This window comes from Ornithorhynchus anatinus, chromosome 5 (genome assembly GCF_004115215.2).
Source record: "Ornithorhynchus anatinus isolate Pmale09 chromosome 5, mOrnAna1.pri.v4, whole genome shotgun sequence".
Classification (NCBI taxonomy): domain Eukaryota; kingdom Metazoa; phylum Chordata; class Mammalia; order Monotremata; family Ornithorhynchidae; genus Ornithorhynchus; species Ornithorhynchus anatinus.
This window is the reverse complement of record NC_041732.1, coordinates 95,126,983-95,146,300: the sequence shown is the minus strand read 5'-3', so window position 1 is coordinate 95,146,300 and position 19,318 is coordinate 95,126,983. Positions and strand designations below refer to the sequence as shown.

General features: G+C 42.3%; 1 protein-coding gene across 8 annotated transcripts in view; it reads left to right on the top strand.

Annotated features, from left to right (window-relative positions):
* ANKRD12 (ankyrin repeat domain 12) overlaps positions 1–19,318 on the top strand; it is a 132,126-nt gene that overhangs the window by 51,479 nt on the left and 61,329 nt on the right. For 7 of the 8 annotated variants that reach the window (XR_005660040.1, XR_005660041.1, XM_029066412.1 and 4 more), the window contains exon 4: positions 4,796–4,943. Coding sequence is in view for 6 of the 8 variants with exons in the window: in XM_029066412.1 (XP_028922245.1) it covers positions 4,796–4,943 (148 nt within the window). In the remaining 2 variants the exon portion in view is untranslated. Of the gene's footprint in view, positions 1–4,795; positions 4,944–14,140; positions 14,210–19,318 lie in introns of all 8 variants that reach the window. The other variant, XM_029066410.1, reaches the window with a different exon arrangement.

Sequence of the window (19,318 nt, the reverse complement as noted above, 5' to 3'; positions counted from 1 at the left end):
CACTTTTCCTGATCTCCCACTCCCTTCTCCTTTGCCTTGACTTGCTCCCTTTGCTCTTCACCCCTCCCAGCCCACAACACTTATGTACATATCTGTAATTTTTATTTATTTTTATTGATGTCTGTTTTCCCTCCCCAGCCCCGGCCACCTCCCCCAGACTGTAAACTCATTGTGGGCAGGAATGGGATTGCTTATTGTTGTACTGTACTCTCCCAAGCCCTTAGTAGAGTGCTCTGCACACAGTAAGCACTCAATAATTACGATTGAATGAATAAATGAAGAATAGAATTGCAGTTCGTGGCATCCCTCCTCATGGTTGGGGATGCATCTTCCAACATTTAAACATTTTCCTTCCCATAATTCCATTTTGGCCCATTTGTCCCTGAATTTATCTAAAGTCTTGAAAGCAACCTATACCCATCTTCTATTATATGGAAAATTCCTTCCTTTAGTTCCTCTTGAACTTGCCACCTTCAAACTTCAGTGGCTGCCCCTTAGACCCAGGATTATTGGATTTGTTGAACAACGATACCATGTTATTCCTCTCCACACCCTTCATGACTTTGAAGACTTCAGTCTTGTTCTGACGGAACAACCTCAATCTTAGTCTTTCCAGGTGACACAATCGAAGTCTGTCAATCAGTCAGTGGTACTTATTGATTACCTACCGTGTGCAGAGCACTATACTAAATACTTGGGAAAATACAGTAGATTAGCAGATGTGATCCCTCCCCAAAGAATTTATTGTCTAGCGGGGAGACAGACACTAAAGTATATTAGCGATAGGTGAGAAGCAATCTGGCCGAGTGGAAAGAGCACGGGTCTGGGAGTCAGAGGACCTGATCTCTAATCCCAGCTTCACCACTTTGCCTGCTGTGTGACCTTGGGCAAGTCACTTCACTTCTCTGGGCCTCGATTTCCTCATCTGTAAAATGGGGATTAAATATCTGTTCTCCCATTCCTTGAGACCGTGGGTCCCAAGTGAGACAAGGGACTGTGTCCAACCAGATTATCTTGTATCTATCCCAAAGCTTAGTACAATGTTTAGTGCAGAGTAAAATGCTTAAATGTTATTGTCTCTATCATCATTATTATTATTATCATTTAAACTAAGCAGCCAGGCATTTCACCCCCTAATGAGGTAGTTACTATTACCTGTAAGTCAGGAAGTTTTACTGTGCACTCAGATTGTTTTGTTCCTATCACCAGTCCCTGGAAATCCCACTACTTATACTTGTCCGTCCAGAAAAGAAGCTGTTTATCCTCTTACCTCTGTTTCCTATCTTGTGTTTAGTTTTATATTCCCTTGTACAGAGAGAGAGAGCAGGCACACACATATAGGGGGGTGTAATTCAGTGGCCTCTTGCCGTGGAAGAAGTTCACCTCCTGTCTTAAATGCCTTCTAGCTTTGGGGTGGGCTAAGGGAGGAGGATTCCATTCCATGATGCCATACTGAGTGTGGGGGACCGTGCCTCCCTTGCTTTCAAAGTCATAGGTTGGAGTCAGAATAAAGGAGGAGCAAGGAGTCTGATTGTTGCAGAGAGCCTCTCCGTAACTTCTGTAAGGAGGGCCCCAACTGCATTAACCCCGAGAAATACTTCTTTTTCCCTGTGGATTAAACGGGGACTCCAGAAACAGAACATTCCCTCCAATCCCAAAATAACTCTTTTTTCCAAAAATGTCTTTGGTGTGGAATACTGTCAACAGCTTCATTCAAATGTTATATGAGTTCGTTGTGGGCAGGGAATGTGTTTGATGTTATATTGTACTCTCCCAGTGCTTAGTACAGTGCTTTGCACACAGTAAGTGCTCAGTAAATACAGTTAATAGTATTTAATATTAAAGAAATGTCCACTGGTTCCCCATTAGCCATATGATTGATTGCTGCCCCGGCCAGCAGATCAGTGGTGCGTGGTTTCCCTTTATTGAAAGCATGTTGTTTTATCCCATATTGACCCTGTAATTTATTATAGCTTCTACCAGTTTCCTGGTGTGTAAGTCTATAATCCTCAATTTCCCCTCGAGCTTTTTCTAATGCTGCCTTGGGCCTATGCCATTTGTAAAGCTAGGTTGCATGCTCTTGCTTAGGAGTCCCACAGCTTCTCTTCTCAGTTCTTGCAAAATTTTTTGAGAACCACTTCTCTAGTATCCTTTCACATATTCAAGTGAAGCTGAGAAATGGGTAGCTCAGAGTGTAAAGAAGGGAATGAGAGATGAGGAAAAGTGGGGCTTAGTATGGGAAGGCCTCTTGGAGGAGATGGGCCTTCAGTAAGGCTTTGAAGGTGGGGGAGAGTAATAGTCTAGCGAATTTGAGGAGGGAGGGCGTTCGTCAGGTCAGAGGTAGGGCGACGGCACTGTCAGCTCGCTCCCTCTCATCTTATCTCTCTGGTTTCGTATTTCAAACCAACCCACATGCTTTGCTTCTCCAATGCCAACCTATTCACTGTACCTGAGCCACATATGTCTCACGGCAAACCCCTTACCCATGTCCTCCTTCTGCCCTCGAACTCTCTCCTCCTTCATATTCAATGGACCACCATTCTCCCTTCCTTCAAAGCCTCCTCCAGGCCTTTCCAGACTAAGCCCTCATTTCTGCTACTCCCTCTCCCTTGTGTCTATACCCTTTAAACATTTGCTATTTACCCCACTTTCCACCCCACGGCACTTATATCAGTGCCTTTCTGCCCCTCTAGGCTGTAAGCACAAGAGTGGGCCGGGACCAAGTCTACAAACTCTGTTGTACTTTCCCAAGCCCTTAGTACAGAGCTCTGTAACAGTAAGCGATCAATAAATACCACTGATTGATTTATTATATTGTTGGGTAATAAGTCATCTGATCTTTTTCAGTTGAAATATCCAGGTTTTCAGAGTAGTTTTAAACCATTTCCTCTCTTTTACAATTTGGCTTTCCATACTTACTTTCACCTTAAGAAATTGTTTCTAAAACAAGGCAACGAAAGAAAAAAATGTCTTTGTCCTCTCAGTCACTCATTTATTATCTCTCCTCCCTGACCATTAGAAATGACTTATTGCTTTGTCCTTCTTTCTCTTCATACATTAATTCAGAAAAGTTTTTCATGTTATTAAGTCAGTGGTATTTAGTGAGTGTTTTCTCTGCCAAACATTGTACTAGACGCTTGAGGGAGTACAGTAGAGTGGGTAGACATAATCTCTGTCCAAAAGGAGCTTTCAGTCATGAGGGGGAGGAAGACATTCAAGTAAATTACAGATAAGGGAGATGGACGTGGAAAATTTTCTTTATGGGTAGGGAACATGTCTACCAACTCTGTTGGATTGTACTCTCCCAAGAGCCTAGTACAGGGCACTGCACACAGCACTCACTCGATCATTTGCATTTATTGAGCGCTTACTATGTGAAAATCCTATTTATTGACAGACTGCCTATTAAGTGCTCTAGGGGAATAGATCCAAGTGCATAGGTGAATAGGGAAAATGATGGAAGACCTTTTGGAGGAGGTGTGATTTTTAGTAGGGTTTTGAAGTTGTCGAGAGTGGTCTGTTGGATATGAAGGGGAAGAGAATACCAGACCAGAAAGAGGATGTGGGCAAGGGGTTGGCAGTGAGACAGACAAGATTGGGGTACAGTGGTACAGTGGCTGGCATTAGAAAAGCAAAGAGCTTTGTGCCTCTTATAAACCAATTTCTTGCTTTACCTTTTCTAATCTGGTCCCCAAGAGAAATTTCCGGAATAATTCCAAAATAGAATAATAGTCCATGGAATAATAAAGAACGGTAGATATTCTGTTGGGCATTAAGTCTTTATTTTGTATTAACTTCATGTACTACATTTGTCACTCTGTGATTTATTTTCTGCTTCAAATTTAATAAAATACAAAGATGTAGCACTTGAGATTGTGACTAACTGCACTTTGAATAAAATATTATACCACTTACTGATGGTATTCATGGTAAATGTCCACTTTGTTCTCTCCGAAGTGCTTAGTAACAGTGCTCTGCACAGAGTAAGCATGAAATAAATACTACTGATAGATGTTTGTGCCTGCCTTCATTGAATTCTTTTATAAAGAATAGGAACAGGATAAAGAATAAAGGAGAGAATGCTTAGCTAATATCAGGTACAAAACCCAACTGGCCTGGAGAACAGAGCGTAAGCAGAATTTGATTTATGAGCAGACATTTTGCAATATGAAATTGGTTTGTATTTTCAATCGATGATATCAGACTTCTTTGTGCTGAGACCGTTTCTCCTGACATGATTGTTCCGGCATTTATTGAATGCCGACAGACCACGAAACCACGCATGAAAGGTGGCCTGTTTGTTCATTGTTGGATATCTATTTAGTGGTTTAAACACCCATTGTAACATCTTTTTGGTGGTATAGACATAGTTTTCCAAGAGGGGTGAGTTGTAGAGAATGAGAAGCAGTTCACTTGATGAATAATTGAAATTGTTACAGGTTGAGGAACCTATGTGTTTGAAAGAAGTAAGTTAACAGGTTAAAAAAGAAAACCTGAAGAGGCTGTCAAAAGAGTGCCTAAACCCTATCGTCACCTGTCAAGAAGATTGTCTTGCAGTTGGTCAATCCCGAGATATTATAGTCAACATTAAAAAAAATCAGCTCATTGAATTAGCTTCCATTATAAGATGAATTCTAGTCCATATTTAACTAATGGGTCCTTCTGAACTGTTCTTTTCCTAGTTTTTCTAAAAGTGGCGTGTTCAAAATTGTGCCTTTCTTGTAACTACATATTAATCTGCTGACATTGATGCTGCTCTTTTGTGTGTAACTTGTAGTTTTACTTTTTTTCATAGAGTAAAGAAAAGATTACATCCTTCAGCAAAACTCCGAAAGTCGATAGGAACGATGGGGGGAAAGAGATGAAAGAGAAGACTTCTATGAAGCGTAAACTTCCATTTACCATAAGTCCATCAAGGAATGAAGAGCGAGATTCAGACACAGGTAGAATTTTTATTTTCCTTAATCATTTACTAGTAAAATACAATGTGACTAATTTGTTTGAATGGTGGGTTTTGTCCCAAACACAATGTAAATCCAGCCAGTGATACATACTCTTGAGAGATAAGAAGAATTTTCTTCATATCTACTAACTTCCCCAGCCACCCTTCCTTCGTAGTTTTTTATTCTCCACATTTTTGTGGATATGGTTTCTTAGTGATTGAGATTGATGAAATTGTTACATATATAAATCGATTGCTAAATGATTCTTTGACACTAAATAGACTAGATTAGTCATATTTATTGAACGCTTATTGTGTGCAGAACATTGTACCAAGTGCTTGGGAGAGTCGATAAACATGTTCCCTGCCCACAGTGAGCTTACCGTCTAGAAGGGAAAACAGACAGGAATATAAATAAATAAATAATGAACATGTACATAAGTGCTGTGGGGCTGAGGGAGGGGTGAAAAAAAGGAAGCAGATCCAAATAAACATTATGGTATTTGTTAAGCGCTTACTATATGCAGAGCACTGTTCTCAGTACTGGGTTAGATACAGGGTAGTCAGATTGTCCCACTTGGGGCTCACATTTTTTAATCTCTGTTTTTACAGATGAGGTAACTGAGGCACAGACAAGTTAAGTGACTTGCCCAAGGTCACACAGCAGACAAGAGGTGGAGCCGGGATAGGAACCCACGACCTCTGACTACCAGGCCTGGCCTCTTTCCACTAAGCCATGCTGCTTCTCTGTGCCAGTGCATTGCAGAGGAGAGTGGGAGAAGAGGAAATGAGGGATTAGCTTCATTAGATAAAAAATTTTTACAGCAGTTTAGATTCCCATCTGGCCCATGAATTCCTAATTTAGACCTTTTGGGTCTCTGTCCCAGTTTTTGCCATAACTGCCTGACTCCTAAAACTTCCCTTAAACCAGGGACTGCTGATGAGTATCACTACATCTCAGAATAGGCCAGACCCTCAGACCCTGCCATCTGGAGTTCCACTATTGTGGTATTATCTTTTAAATATCAGAAAAAGCCAATTCAAGAACATGATCTTCTGTTCAAATCCTATATAACTTTTTAGGACAGAATTGTTTGATACTTTTATCCAATTGGAGTTATTTCCTCCCAATCAGTAGTATTTATTGAACGCTGTACTAAGCACTTGACATATATTTGCCCCGTCCCCACAGCATTCATACATGTCTTTAAATCATTTATTATAAATTATTCATATTAACGTCTGTCTCCCCCCTCTAGATTCTAAGCTTATTATGGGCAGGGAACATGTATGCTTACTCTTTTGTATCGTTCTCTCCCAAAGGCTTAGAACGGTGCTCTGCACCTAGTAAGCGTTCAGTAAATACCACTGAATGGTTGTTAAATGGAATTTTAATCATCTTTCTTTACCCTGTAGAAAATGTCCTAAATTTGGCACTTTATTTTCAAGTTTTATCAAATAAGTAGTCTTCTGTTCTCATTCGTTTTCACCCAGGGTTTTACTTCAAATAAAAAACGTTACCAAGTCCCAGCAGGGTCCCTCCAGGAAGCCAGGTGTCTGAGTTCTGGTCCCCCTGGTCAGGCACCACGTAGCCTGATTTAATCCAGCTTCCTTCCTCTCATTGCTCGCTACCCAAATTTGACCTTCAAACCTCCAGTCATCCGTGCTCAGTTTCAGCAGCAGCCTCCTTCAGCCCCAGCCACCCGGAGGCCCCGCTCAGGCCTAGGGTCCCCCTGGGGCTCCAGGCCATGAAGCAGCAGGGAAGACCTCCCTTTGCCATTCCCCCCCGCCATGGTGCCACCCTCTTCGGTGGCTGTGGCAACAGGACTACTGCAGTGGCCTCCTCCTGACCTCTCTGCTTCTTGTCTCTTCCCGCTCCTGTCCACGCTTCACTCTGTTCCCTGGATCACTTGGCTATAAGCAGCGTGGCTTAGTGGGAAAAGCACGGGCTTGGGAGTCAGAACACGTGAGTTCTAATCCCGGCTCTGCCACTTGTCTGCTCTGTGACCTTGGCAAGGCACTTAACTTCTCTGTGCCTCAGTTATCTCAGCTGTAAAATGGGGATGAAGACTCTGAGCCCCATGTGGGAGAACCTGATTTCTTTGTATCTACCCCAGGGCTTAGAACAGTGCTCGGCATATAATAAGCACTTAATAAATACCATTATTACTATAAAGCCATTCAATCTATGTTTCTCCAGTCCTCAAGGACCTCCAGTGGTTGCCCATCCACCTCTGCATGAAGCAGAAACCCCTCACCGTTGGCTTTAAAGCACTTATTACCCCCTCGTAGCTTACCGCGCTGGTTTTTCCACTATAACCCAGCACGCTAACTTCACTCTTCTAACGCCAAACTACTCACTCCACCTCGACCTCATCTGTCTATCTGCCGATCCTTGGCCCACATCCTGCCTCTGGCCTGCTGCGCTGTCCTCCATTCCCATCCGAAAGATCCATTACGCTCCCCAGCTTTAAAGCTTTATTGAAATCACGTGTTGCTCCAAGAGGCTTCCCCTAACTAAGCCCTCATTTCCCCTACTCCCTCTCCCATGTACGTTGCCCTTGCACTTAAATTTGTTCACTCTATTCACCACAACTCTGGTGTATTGTACTCTCCCAAGTGCTTAGTAAAGGGGTCTGCGCACAGTAGGAGCTCAGTAAGTATGATTGAATAATAATGCAAACCGACCAGGACTAATCAGCGCCTTGGGATGAATGCTGCCATCAGTTTTCATGGCTCTGGGGCTGGCCAGCCATCTATCTAGAAGCAGAGAGACATCAGAGGCCTCTGGGCTCTGTTTGCTGGAACACAGGGGAAATGCACCTGAGGAGGAGAAAACAAGGTGGGGATTAGCCAGAGAGCAGTGAAAGGAACTAATAAGCCCAAAGCTGCTTTCAGTAGCCAGCGGAGAGTATCCCTAGAGAGACATGGGGCTAGTGGCTCTACTGCACCAAGGGACCATGGGCCGGAAGCAGGTGCGATGACCCCGCAGCTGCCGAGATCCCAGAGGCTGGAAACCGCAAGGCCAGGGGATAGATTGGGGCCTGACAGAGCGGCAGAAGGGATCGAGGTAGCCAATCCCAGGGAGGAGAAGGGGATAAGAGAATATCGTTGGGGGGGCAGGATTTCTACAGACATTTTCAATTACCTGAATGGCCTGGTTGTCATATTGGGGCTAGTTTTAGAATGGAACGTAATGAATTGCGTGTGAGTTTATGGGTAAATGTACCCCACAATACAGCCACATTACCAAAGAAGATAACCTGGCCACATTTGGGGGCACACCTCTACTGCAGCAGGAGTAAAAGTAGGATTGTATTATCTGATTTGTAATTACTTAATTGGATAAGTTCTGTCCTATTTTAAATAATCACATACCACATCGGTGTCTATTTGCCATCTATCACTTTTAATTAGTTTACATAGCCGATTGACTAGATATTTTTTAGGGAACAGTTATTGGCTAGAAAAGGTTTTATTAGACTAATTTTAATAATCTGAAAAAAACCTAGTAATTGATATTGCATGCCTTTTTAATTTTAGAAGACTTTTAGCTTTTCCTGACCTGAAAACTGAATTTACTTTTACCAATTATGAGAGAAGTTGAGAGTTCACTGGTACTCACTGGTTTCTTTCAGATTTATCCTGCCTGTTCTGAAATAATCCGTATTTTACTTCAGACTCATCATTAGGTCCATTTCTGGTATTGGCTGCCGTCAGAACCACAGTATTTGAGGCACACTTTGAAGCAGCACAGTTAATGTTTTTTTCTGCCTTGAACACATGGTTAGCTTTACAGTGGCCTACAGAGCTGTCAGAAATTGCCATGGCTTCCACCCCAGGGAATCAATCAGTCAATCAATGGTATTTATGGAGCGCTTACCATAGTATACTAGGCGGTTGGGAAAATACAGTACAAGAGAGGGGTAGACAGACGTTAATATAAATAAATCGTTTATGGATATATGCATAAGTGTTGTGGGGCTGAGTGGGGTGAATACCAAATGCTTAGATGACGCAGAAGGTGGGAGAGAGGGAATCAGGGAAAAGAGGGCTTAACCGGAAAAAGCCTCTTGGAGGAGCTTTGACTTTAAGTGGAGGGGAACTGGAAAAGACTGTAATATCCATCTAAATTTAAAGTAAATTTTTGAGAAACTTCCTTTGAGACTTCACTTCTGTGGGCTTTTCTCTGTCATACCAGTTTCCCAGGCATAAACATATAGTTCCCCTCTCTGGGTTGATCAGTGCTGTCCTCGGAGACACTATCTGTTGTGAATCCATTCCTCCACTAACGTCACTTACCAGTTTAGCCCTCTGGCTCATATGCTGAGGCCTCTTGGCTTTCAGGAGTCTTCCACGGACTCAGCTTAGGGGATTTCCCTTTGCCCAAGGCTAGAAATATTGAAGTTGGAGTTCCCAAGTAAGTGTATAGCATGTTTGTTGAAGGGAAAACTAAGGAGTCAATACATGTGGTATTGCAAATATTCCCTGTCTCATCATCCCACCTTTTGATACTTTTCTTCTGTTTGGTCTACCAAAAACAGAAAAGAAAAACAGACAGACATGGTGCATAGTACTAAATTGCAATGCTGATTTCCTAAATTTTCATCTAGTTTGTGTACATCATTAAATGCCTATTATCCATTAAGGAACATGTAATCCCTCAGGTTTTATCATGTAATTCCTATGAATGAGGACTTTGAAACCATAAGTGGGTCCGATATTGGGTTTACAAATGTACACTATTGTGCTCAGTCCCTCTTCCAGCCTCGAAATTCAACTTTCTCCAGTGCAAATACATGGAAAATGAAATAGATCTGTGTGTTTTCAATTTCAGTTGACATCCGAAACCTATCATTAAATACTCAACTGTGTTCCAGTAATGATGAGGACTATCATTTAGGAGGCTTGAAACAAATGGAAAACTGTAATAGATCTCCATTCTGAAAATGCCCTATTTTTTGCGTTACGTTCAATGCATTAAAATTTTACTGCATGAAAACAAAGAAATGTATAATTTAAGTTTGCTTTATATGTCCAAGAAAAGGCAGATAACTTTCAGTGGTTCAGTGAAAGTGTTTGGGAAGAAGATGGCTGTTGATTTCTTTAAAGTTTTGTGTTTTTTTAAAATTGTAAACAAAATGTCCCAATTCAGTGTGCCTTTATTTCCGTGATTGTTGGAAAATAACTAGAACTTATAGATAGCTCCTCCTTCTTTGAAGTTCAGATTCATTTTAACCATTAAAAATAGGGCCATGAAAACAACCAGCTAGATTTGGTTACAACTAGATCATGATTTCTACAGTGTTTTCTTTTCATATTTGAGAAGGTGAGTACTAAGTTTGCTCAGAGGTAGAATAAAATTTAGTTGATTTGACCTTCAGTAGAGTAACCAAATATGTATTAAGGACCTATGTAGAAGGGATATGCAGTGAATGTAAATCAGTTTGAGTGATCACCTGGCAGAGGAAAGTATCCAAACCCTACTCCGAATCCTGTGGCAATAAGAGAAATAAAAACAGTGAGTTCCAGGATATTTGGTTCACTGGGGTTATTTTTCAATTAGTGTTCATTTGTTTTTTCCTTCTGGAAGGAGAGATTGATTTTTTAATACTTTGTGGATCATGTTTCTCATTCTGCAAATGAGTCAATTCAGTTTTTCTCTTCATTTGTGCATTCTGATAGCCTCTTCATCTTCTGAATCATTAACAAAGTTTTAAGCCATTATGGGCTCTTCCATAGAATTTGTCTGTGGAATTATCTTCTCACCCTCTCCAACTATGTGGCTATATTTAAAAATCGTGATTTTCTTGTTTGTTTGTTTTTTTAAAAAAAGGTACATACAGAAATGTACAGCTATTGAACTCACTTTACCAATCCATAATTATCTAAAAAAAGAAACCACAAAACAACATGTGAAATGTGTGTTTTACTAAGTAAAAGTTGAATTAAGTATGTTGTTTTCTCATACCTATTTAGCCTTTCACCTTTGCCACAAGTTACATCAGTTTAGTATGTGTGTTGTTGTTGTTTATTAAATTCACGTAAAATCCATGATACCCCATCCAAAATACTAGTCTTGCTTTTTTGGGGTTTTTTTTCATATTGCACAATTTCTTTTCCCAAGAAATCTCTGAATTAATTTCCAAGAATTCTGTTCTGGTTACTTTTTACTTCGAGTTCTTCAAGTTCTGTCTCTCCCCTGGCTCCTTCCCTCCGCTGTCAGGGATGGGCAGGGGCCAGGGCCCAAGCCCAGCCACTTCCCACCACTCCCCACCACTCCCCTTTATTCACATCCTGCCTCCGGCCTGCAACTCCCTCCCCCTTCATATCTGACCAACTTTTTTTTTTCCAGTGGTATTTGGTAAGCACTTACTATGTACTAGGCACTGGGGTAGATACAAGATAATCAGATTGGACGCAGTCCATGTCCCACGTGGGACTCTCAATCTTAATCCCCATTTTACAGATGAGATAACTGAGCATATGTCTACCAGCTCTGTTATGTTGTACTCTCCTGCATGTTTAATACAGTGCTTGGCACAGAGTAAACACTCAATAAATGATTATCAACAAAAATGTTCAGGTGATGTCTCCCCACCCCTCAAGAATCTCCAGTGTATGCCGGTCCACCTCCACATCAAGCCAAAACTTTTTACCATAGGCTTTAAAGCACTCAATCAGCTTTCCTCACCATACCTCACTTCACTAATCCGTTACAGCCCAGCCCACACATTCCGCTCCCCAGCGCTCACTGTGACCCGATCTCATCTATCTCGCCACCGACCCCTTTCCCACATCCTCTCCCTAGCCTGGAACTCCCTCCCAGTCCTTCTATACCAAATCACCTCTCTCTCCATAGTCAAAGAATTATTAAGTCCCCAGTTAAGACCTCTTTTCCCTGGCTTGCTCTCCCTTATGTGTCATCTTAGTACTTGGAATCTCTGACATTTGGACATTTGATATTCGCCCCAACCTCATAGTACATATGTATATATCTTTATACTATGTATCATAAATTATTCATATAAATGTCTGTCTCCTCCTCTAAGTGGTAAGCTTATTATGGGGAGGAACGTATCTGCTAATTCTGTTATACTTTCCCAAGAACTTTGTACGTAGTAAACACTCAAATACCATTGATTGATATTATTCATTCAGTCAGTCGTATTTGTTGAGTGCTTACTGTGTGCAGAGCAGTTCCAAAATGAAAAAAAACCCACAAAACTCCATGATAGATCACTTTTAAAAGGAAAACTGATGAAAATGTGTGCTAAGAAAAAAAGTAAAATTCTATAAATTTATTGAATATTAGAACTAGGGTATGGACCAAGATCAAATAGATTATTTAGTGCCTGTTCTAAAAACTACATATATGATTCTGTTTGATCTTTTGTAGTATTCCTATGGAAATGTTCTTCAGCCTTTTCCCCAGATTGGTGTATTTTTTTATTGGCGAGATGGCTCTATTGCAATTTTTGATTAAAATTGCTCGATTATGATTTTTCTACCTCTTAGGCTTCTCCTCAGTATTAAGAGTAACACAATTAGAGAATATAATACTCCCCAATTTCTTCCCTACACTGTAAGCTCATTGTAGGCAAGGAATATGTCTACCAACTCTGTTACAGTGCACTCTCCCAAGCACTTAGGACAGTGCTCTGAATACAGTAAACACTCAATAAATATGATAGATTAACTGTGTGATTGAATCTCACATTTCCTTTCCTTTCACCAAACCTGGCTGAAAGGCTTAAGAGCTAGCCCGTCTTCTACTAACTTACTCTTTCAAGACCTGTGGGTCCAGTTGCGATCTTTCACTAACTTTACTTCTCCCAGCTCCAGTGTAATTTTTGTTGGCAGGAAAGGGACAACCTGGGCAAAGCTAAAACAGGGCCAGCTAATGGATTGAGCTCCCTAATCTGCACTTTGTTGTTTTGGGATGTAATTTCATGTTACTCATTTTTTTGATGTGGGTCATGGTCTAGTCTTGAGTATTAATTCTCTCAAAGGTGGATGGTTTGTGGAAAAATTTTCAGTTGAGAAGGCATGTCATAGAAACCTTTAAACCAAACAGATCACCCCAGAGCACACCCTCCCAACTACCACCTCAATATCTATGCGCTCAGACCGCCCGGAGCATTTTTGTAAAATTGATTTAGATATTTTACTATTTAATCAGTCATTCATATTTCCCCATTCTTTTTCTTCCTATCAGTAATTTATTCTGTGTCTATCACCACTGTTCGATTGAAAACTCCTTGAGATCAGGAATCGTATCTTCTACTCTTATTCTCCCAGGGTTTGCCCCCTAGTGCTTAATAAGTTCTGTTGATTGATAAAATAAACAGAGGGAAACAAAAACACCCCTGAGCTGTTACAGGAAGTCATATAACTAAACCGTTTCTTTGGAATCAAGCAATAGCCATGAACTGTCAAAAATAAATTTGTCTCCTGGACACAGAAAGTACTCGTGTCGTTTTTTTAGACACATTCCCTATTACCATCAGTTTTCTCACTGGATTGGACTCTACCCAACCGATTTTCAACCACTCACGGTTGGAAACCTGAACCTTTAAGCACATGAAAAGGAGAACTAGAGATCAATTTAATGAGAATTGTGAAAATAATGTTATGTAAAATTCAAAATATCTTGTGGACTTTTAAGTAGCCTTTGGACACATAGAACAGAAAGGGAACCCAGATCCTGCTTCATGTTCTCCTGAGGGAAGATTCTAAAATATCCTTAGGTGATGGAAATGAAGCCACAAAAAGCAATTCTGACTATACATATCAGTGATTTATAAGCACTGAACTTCCTGGTTACTTGTACCGAAGGCAAGAACAAACCGACCAATATGAACCTGCCCTTTAAAGTCCATCACTCGACAAATTAATTGGTAAATCATATTTATGGAGCACTTACCATGTGCAAAACACTGTTTTCCTTGCTCCACCTGTTAGAAGGTTGAGTAGATTAAACCCAAGGTCATTCAGTGTTGCTACTGCTATTTTAAAGATGCACTGATACTTTCAGTGAGTAATTTTCTTGTGGATTTATTTTAATAATTAACGGGGAAGCTAGTATGAATTTTTGGTTGAATACCTAGGCATCCTTTTTTAAAAGTCAGAATCCATGCTGTACTTCTTTCTGTATGCTTTTTTTTTCTTTTCTCCTATCTCTTCTCATTTCTGTAGATTCAGATCCAGGACAAACAAGTGAAAATTGGGGGGAGAGACTAAAATCTTCTTACAGGACATATTCAGGTAATTGGCTATGAAGTGTCCCTGCTTCAGATGGTGGTTTTTGTTGAATTTACCATTTTAATTGTTATAGACACTTATTTAAAAGTAGCAACATCTGTTCTTTCAAGAGTGGATTTGCTTGAGGAACTGAACCACACGAATGACAGTAACTTTTTTCAAATTATATCCTGTAATTTGGGGTTTTTTTAAAAAGTATTCAAGTCCTTACTATGTGCCAGGCACTATACTAAGCTCTGAGATAGATAAATGATAATCACATTGTACACAGTCCCTGTCCCACGTTGGGCTCACAGTCGTAATCCCTATTTTTACAGATGAGGTAACTAAGGCACAGTGAAGGGAAGTGACTTGCCTAAGATCACAAAGCAGACAAGTGGTGGAGCCAGGTTTAGAACTCAGGTCCTCTGACTCTCAGCTCTATCCAAAGTTCTTTATTTGACTTTTGTGTACCTGTTCAGCACCAGCCATTTGCGTGTGATAACTGAATATAAACCAAGGATTTAAGATGTTTCCTTCTCTTCTGTCATTAAAAGCGGAAAGTGGGTTTTATAGGACATTTATAGTTTGAGACCACCTGATTTTTCTGCATTCTTTGTCATCAGCAACATGGCTATTGGCTGTGGCGTGTCTTCTTTCTCACAAGATGATATACCATCCCCTGTTTAGAAATAATATCCTTCCATCAAGGTCTAGTCTTTGTGTTTTTGATAAAATAAAAAAAAAATCTAAAGCAGTAGATAAACCAATATCTTTGGGCATTTGGATTATGCCTTTCTTCTATAAAATGTGAGTTATTCCAGACTGCGCTTAAGACCACGTGTGATGGGTCAATTTCATAATTTATAGAACTATCCATAAACCTTACGAGTACTTAACGACAGAGGAGAAGAAAGACTTGTAAGCCAAGTAGTTCTCTCCTTTCCTTTCCCTTCTCTTTTTTCCCCCTCCCTTTCTCCTCCTTTCTCCTGTTTCCTCCATTTCTCTTCTCTTTCTTTCCTCCCCTTTCCTTCCTCCTCCTTTTGCCCTCCCCCTTCCCATCCCTGCTGGCAGTAAACTGTTCCTGATGTCTTCACAGTGCTCCATGATCAACATGGTGTAATGATGTCTCATGGTTGGGGAGGGAGGGGGGAAGAGCACCAATTAAAGATAACTGTAGTATTTGTTAATTGTTTACTGTGTGCCAAACTCTGTGCTAAAGGCTGGGGTAGATTTAATGCAGTATGATTCAGACCCTGCCTCAAAAGGAGGTTCTCAGTCTAAGGGGAAGGGAGACTAGGTATTCCCCATTTAGAGATCAGGCAGTTGAGGCACAGAGAATCTGTGACTTGATTGTGGTCCCACAGCAGGCAAGTGGCAAAATTGGGATTAGAAATCAGATCTCCAGACTCCAGTCCTGTGCTCTTTCCATTAGCCATAAATGGTATGGCTCTTTACACATTGATTGTTCAAAAGTTTCATTTTACTTGGTTCTTTTACAGTAGTTGCCAGCCCCTGCTCGACAAAGTGAATACAGTACGTTGAGAAGATTTCATGTACCCTTTTATGAATCACAAGTAAAATGTAGTGAAACTCAAAGTACTGGTGTCCTTGATGGGAAATAGTTGGAGTTTACAAAGAGCAGATGGTGTGACGGGCATATATGAGATTCATTTTGACCTCAATTGGCTGTTAAGCCTGTCATTTTTAAAGTTCCTAATTTTGACAAATAATGTTTTTTATGTTCGAGGCACATTTCAAGATAGGTCACGCTTTCATGACACGAGAGGTGTTTGTTATTTTGTAAAGAAAAATTATTCAATTCAGTTTTCCAAGAGTACAGAAGAGGGTGAGTGAGTTTGAAGGCTTGTCTTCCTCATGCCGGGCGCTTTCATTCAATTCAATAGTATTTATTGAGCACTTACTATGTGCAGAGCACTGTACTAAGCGCTTGGGATGAACAAGTCGGCAACAGATAGAGACAGTCCCTGCCGTTTGACGGGCTTACAGTCTAATCGGGGGAGACGGACAGACAAGAACAATGGCACTAAACAGCATCAAGGGGAAGAACATCTCGTAAAAACAATGGCAACTAAATAGAATCGAGGCGATGTACAATTCATTAACAAAATAAATAGGGTAACGAAAATATATACAGTTGAGCGGACGAGTACAGTGCTGTGGGGATGGGAAGGGAGAGGTGGAGGAGCAGAGGGAAAAGGGGAAAATGAGGCTTTAGCTGCGGAGAGGTAAAGGGGGGATGGCAGAGGGAGTAGAGGGGGAAGAGGAGCTCAGTCTGGGAACGCCTCTTGGAGGAGGTGATTGTTAAGTAAGGTTTTGAAGAGGGAAAGAGAATCAGTTTGGCGGAGGTGAGGAGGGAGGGCGTTCCAGGACCGCGGGAGGACGTGACCCGGGGGTCGGCGGCGGGATAGGCGAGACCGAGGGACGGCGAGGAGGTGGGCGGCGGAGGAGCGGAGCGTGCGGGGTGGGCGGTAGAAAGAGAGAAGGGAGGAGAGGTAGGAAGGGGCAAGGTGATGGAGAGCCTTGAAGCCTAGAGTGAGGAGTTTTTGTTTGGAGCGGAGGTCGATAGGCAACCACTGGAGTTGTTTAAGAAGGGGAGTGACATGCCCAGATCGTTTCTGCGGGAAGATGAGCCGGGCAGCGGAGTGAAGAATAGACCGGAGCGGGGCGAGAGAGGAGGAAGGGAGGTCAGAGAGAAGGCTGACACAGTAGTCTAGCCGGGATATAACGAGAGCCCGTAATAGTAAGGTAGCCGTTTGGGTGGAGAGGAAAGGGCGGATTTTGGCGATATTGTAGAGGTGAAACCGGCAGGTCTTGGTAACGGATAGGATGTGTGGGGTGAACGAGAGGGACGAGTCAAGGATGACACCGAGATTGCGGGCCTGCGGGACGGGAAGGATGGTCGTGCCATCCACGGTGATGGAGAAGTCTGGGAGCGGACCGGGCTTGGGAGGGAAGATGAGGAGCTCAGTCTTGCTCATGTTGAGTTTTAGGTGGCGGGCCGACATCCAGGTGGAGACGTCCCGGAGGCAGGAGGAGATGCGAGCCTGAAGGGAGGGGGAGAGGACAGGGGCGGAGATGTAGATCTGCGTGTCATCTGCGTAGAGATGGTAGTCAAAGCCGTGAGAGCGAATGAGTTCACCGAGGGAGTGAGTGTAAATGGAGAGCAGAAGAGGGCCAAGAACTGACCCTTGAGGAACTCCAACAGTTAAAGGATGGGAGGGGGAGGAGGCGCCAGCTAAGGAGACCGAGAATGACCGGCCAGAGAGATAAGAGGAGAACCAGGAGAGGACGGAATCCGTGAAGCCAAGGTGAGATAAGGTATGGAGGAGGAGGGGATGGTCGACAGTGTCAAAGGCAGCAGAGAGGTCAAGGAGGATCAGAATGGAGTAGGAGCCATTGGATTTGGCAAGAAGGAGGTCACGGGTGACCTTAGAGAGAGCAGTCTCGGTAGAGTGGAGGGGACGGAAGCCAGATTGGAGGGGGTCTAGGAGAGAATGGGAGTTAAGGAATTCTAGGCATCGATTGTAGACGACTCGTTCTAAGATTTTGGAAAGGAAGGGTAGTAGGGAGATAGGACGATAACTGGAGGGGGAAGTGGGGTCAAGAGCGGGTTTTTTTAGGATGGGGGAGACGTGGGCATGTTTGAAGGCAGAGGGGAAGGAGCCCTTGGAGATCGAGTGGTTAAAAATAGAAGTTAAGGAAGGGAGGAGGGCAGGGGCGATGGTTTTAAGAAGGTGAGAGGGAATGGGGTCCGAGGCGCAGGTGGAGGGGGTGGCACTTGCGAGGAGGGAGGAGATCTCCTCTGAGGATACTGCAGGGAAGGATGGGAAAGTAGGGGAGGGGGTTGTTGGGGGGGGGAGGGGAGAGGCGGAGGGGTGACTTTGGGGAGCTCAGACCTGATCGTGTCCATTCTCTTGTGAATTTATTTACTTTGCTAAAGCATAAGTTGTTTTTATTCACATTGCCCTAAATTGTGACATGAGAACTTGAATCTAACAATTGAACAAAAAGAGTTTTTTGCAGTTGGAAAAGTAGGTAAGGTAAATTAACTGTGGATGTTCAAATACTAAATAATGATGTAATCAGCTAACGAGAAACTGTATCATATTTAGAGGTGATGTGTGTCTGCTGGCAGGCAAGAAAAGTGGTTGCATTTGCCGAGAGAGAGTTGTAATTCATCTGAAGGTTAAGGTAACTAATGTACTAGTTCGATTAGGAGAGATGATGTGCGTCAGCTCAGTCAAGATAGTAAGTGTCCCTCCATAGACATGTAGAGCACCTTTGTACCAGAAACCCTCCACTCATGCCCACTTTCAAAGAGAGCAAACCCATGGTAGGGCCAGTATTAAGCATCTACTCTGTGCAAAGCAGTGAGCTAATTGCTGGGGAAGGATATACGTGGGAAGAAATTAGACAGCTGCTGGACATTGTTTAGATCCTCCTTGGAAAGGAATTCAAGAAAGCTGTTGCCAGCAGCAGGGGAGTGTTTTTTCATTTTTCTTCTGGCATGAACTGGAGAATGGGAGAAGTGAACAGTGCCTGGAAAATGCAGCGTTTGGAGGGCAGTAATATCTAGACATACATGATTGGTTATTTGCAGCAAAGTTAGGGCTTTTATTGAGCTAACCAGCTGGACTAGGTTAGCAATTTAGAGAACATGTATATGAGTAGTAGTGTGGGTTAGTGGAAAGAGCTCAGACTCAGGGGACCTGGGTTCTAATCCTGGATCCACCACTTGTCTGCTGTCTGATCTCGGGCAAGGTCCTTAACTTCTCTGTGCCTCAGTTGCCTCATCTATAAAATGGGGATTAAGACTGGGAGCCCGACGTGGGACAGCATGATTAGCTTGTATCTACCCCAGGGCTTAGCACACTGCTTGGCACATAGTAAACACTTAAAAGTGCCATTTAAAAAAGATACGTACCATTTTGTTGTTCTAGTTAGTATGGTATACCTTAGAAGAATTAAATCATCAACAAAAAGTTCCTTCACATTCTTAAGTAATAATTAAAAATTGAATGACTGGAGCCATTCCTTAAGATAAATTTATTAAGTGTTTATTTAGCACTGGGGTGGCTTCAAGGTCATCAGGCTGGGCACAGTCCCTGT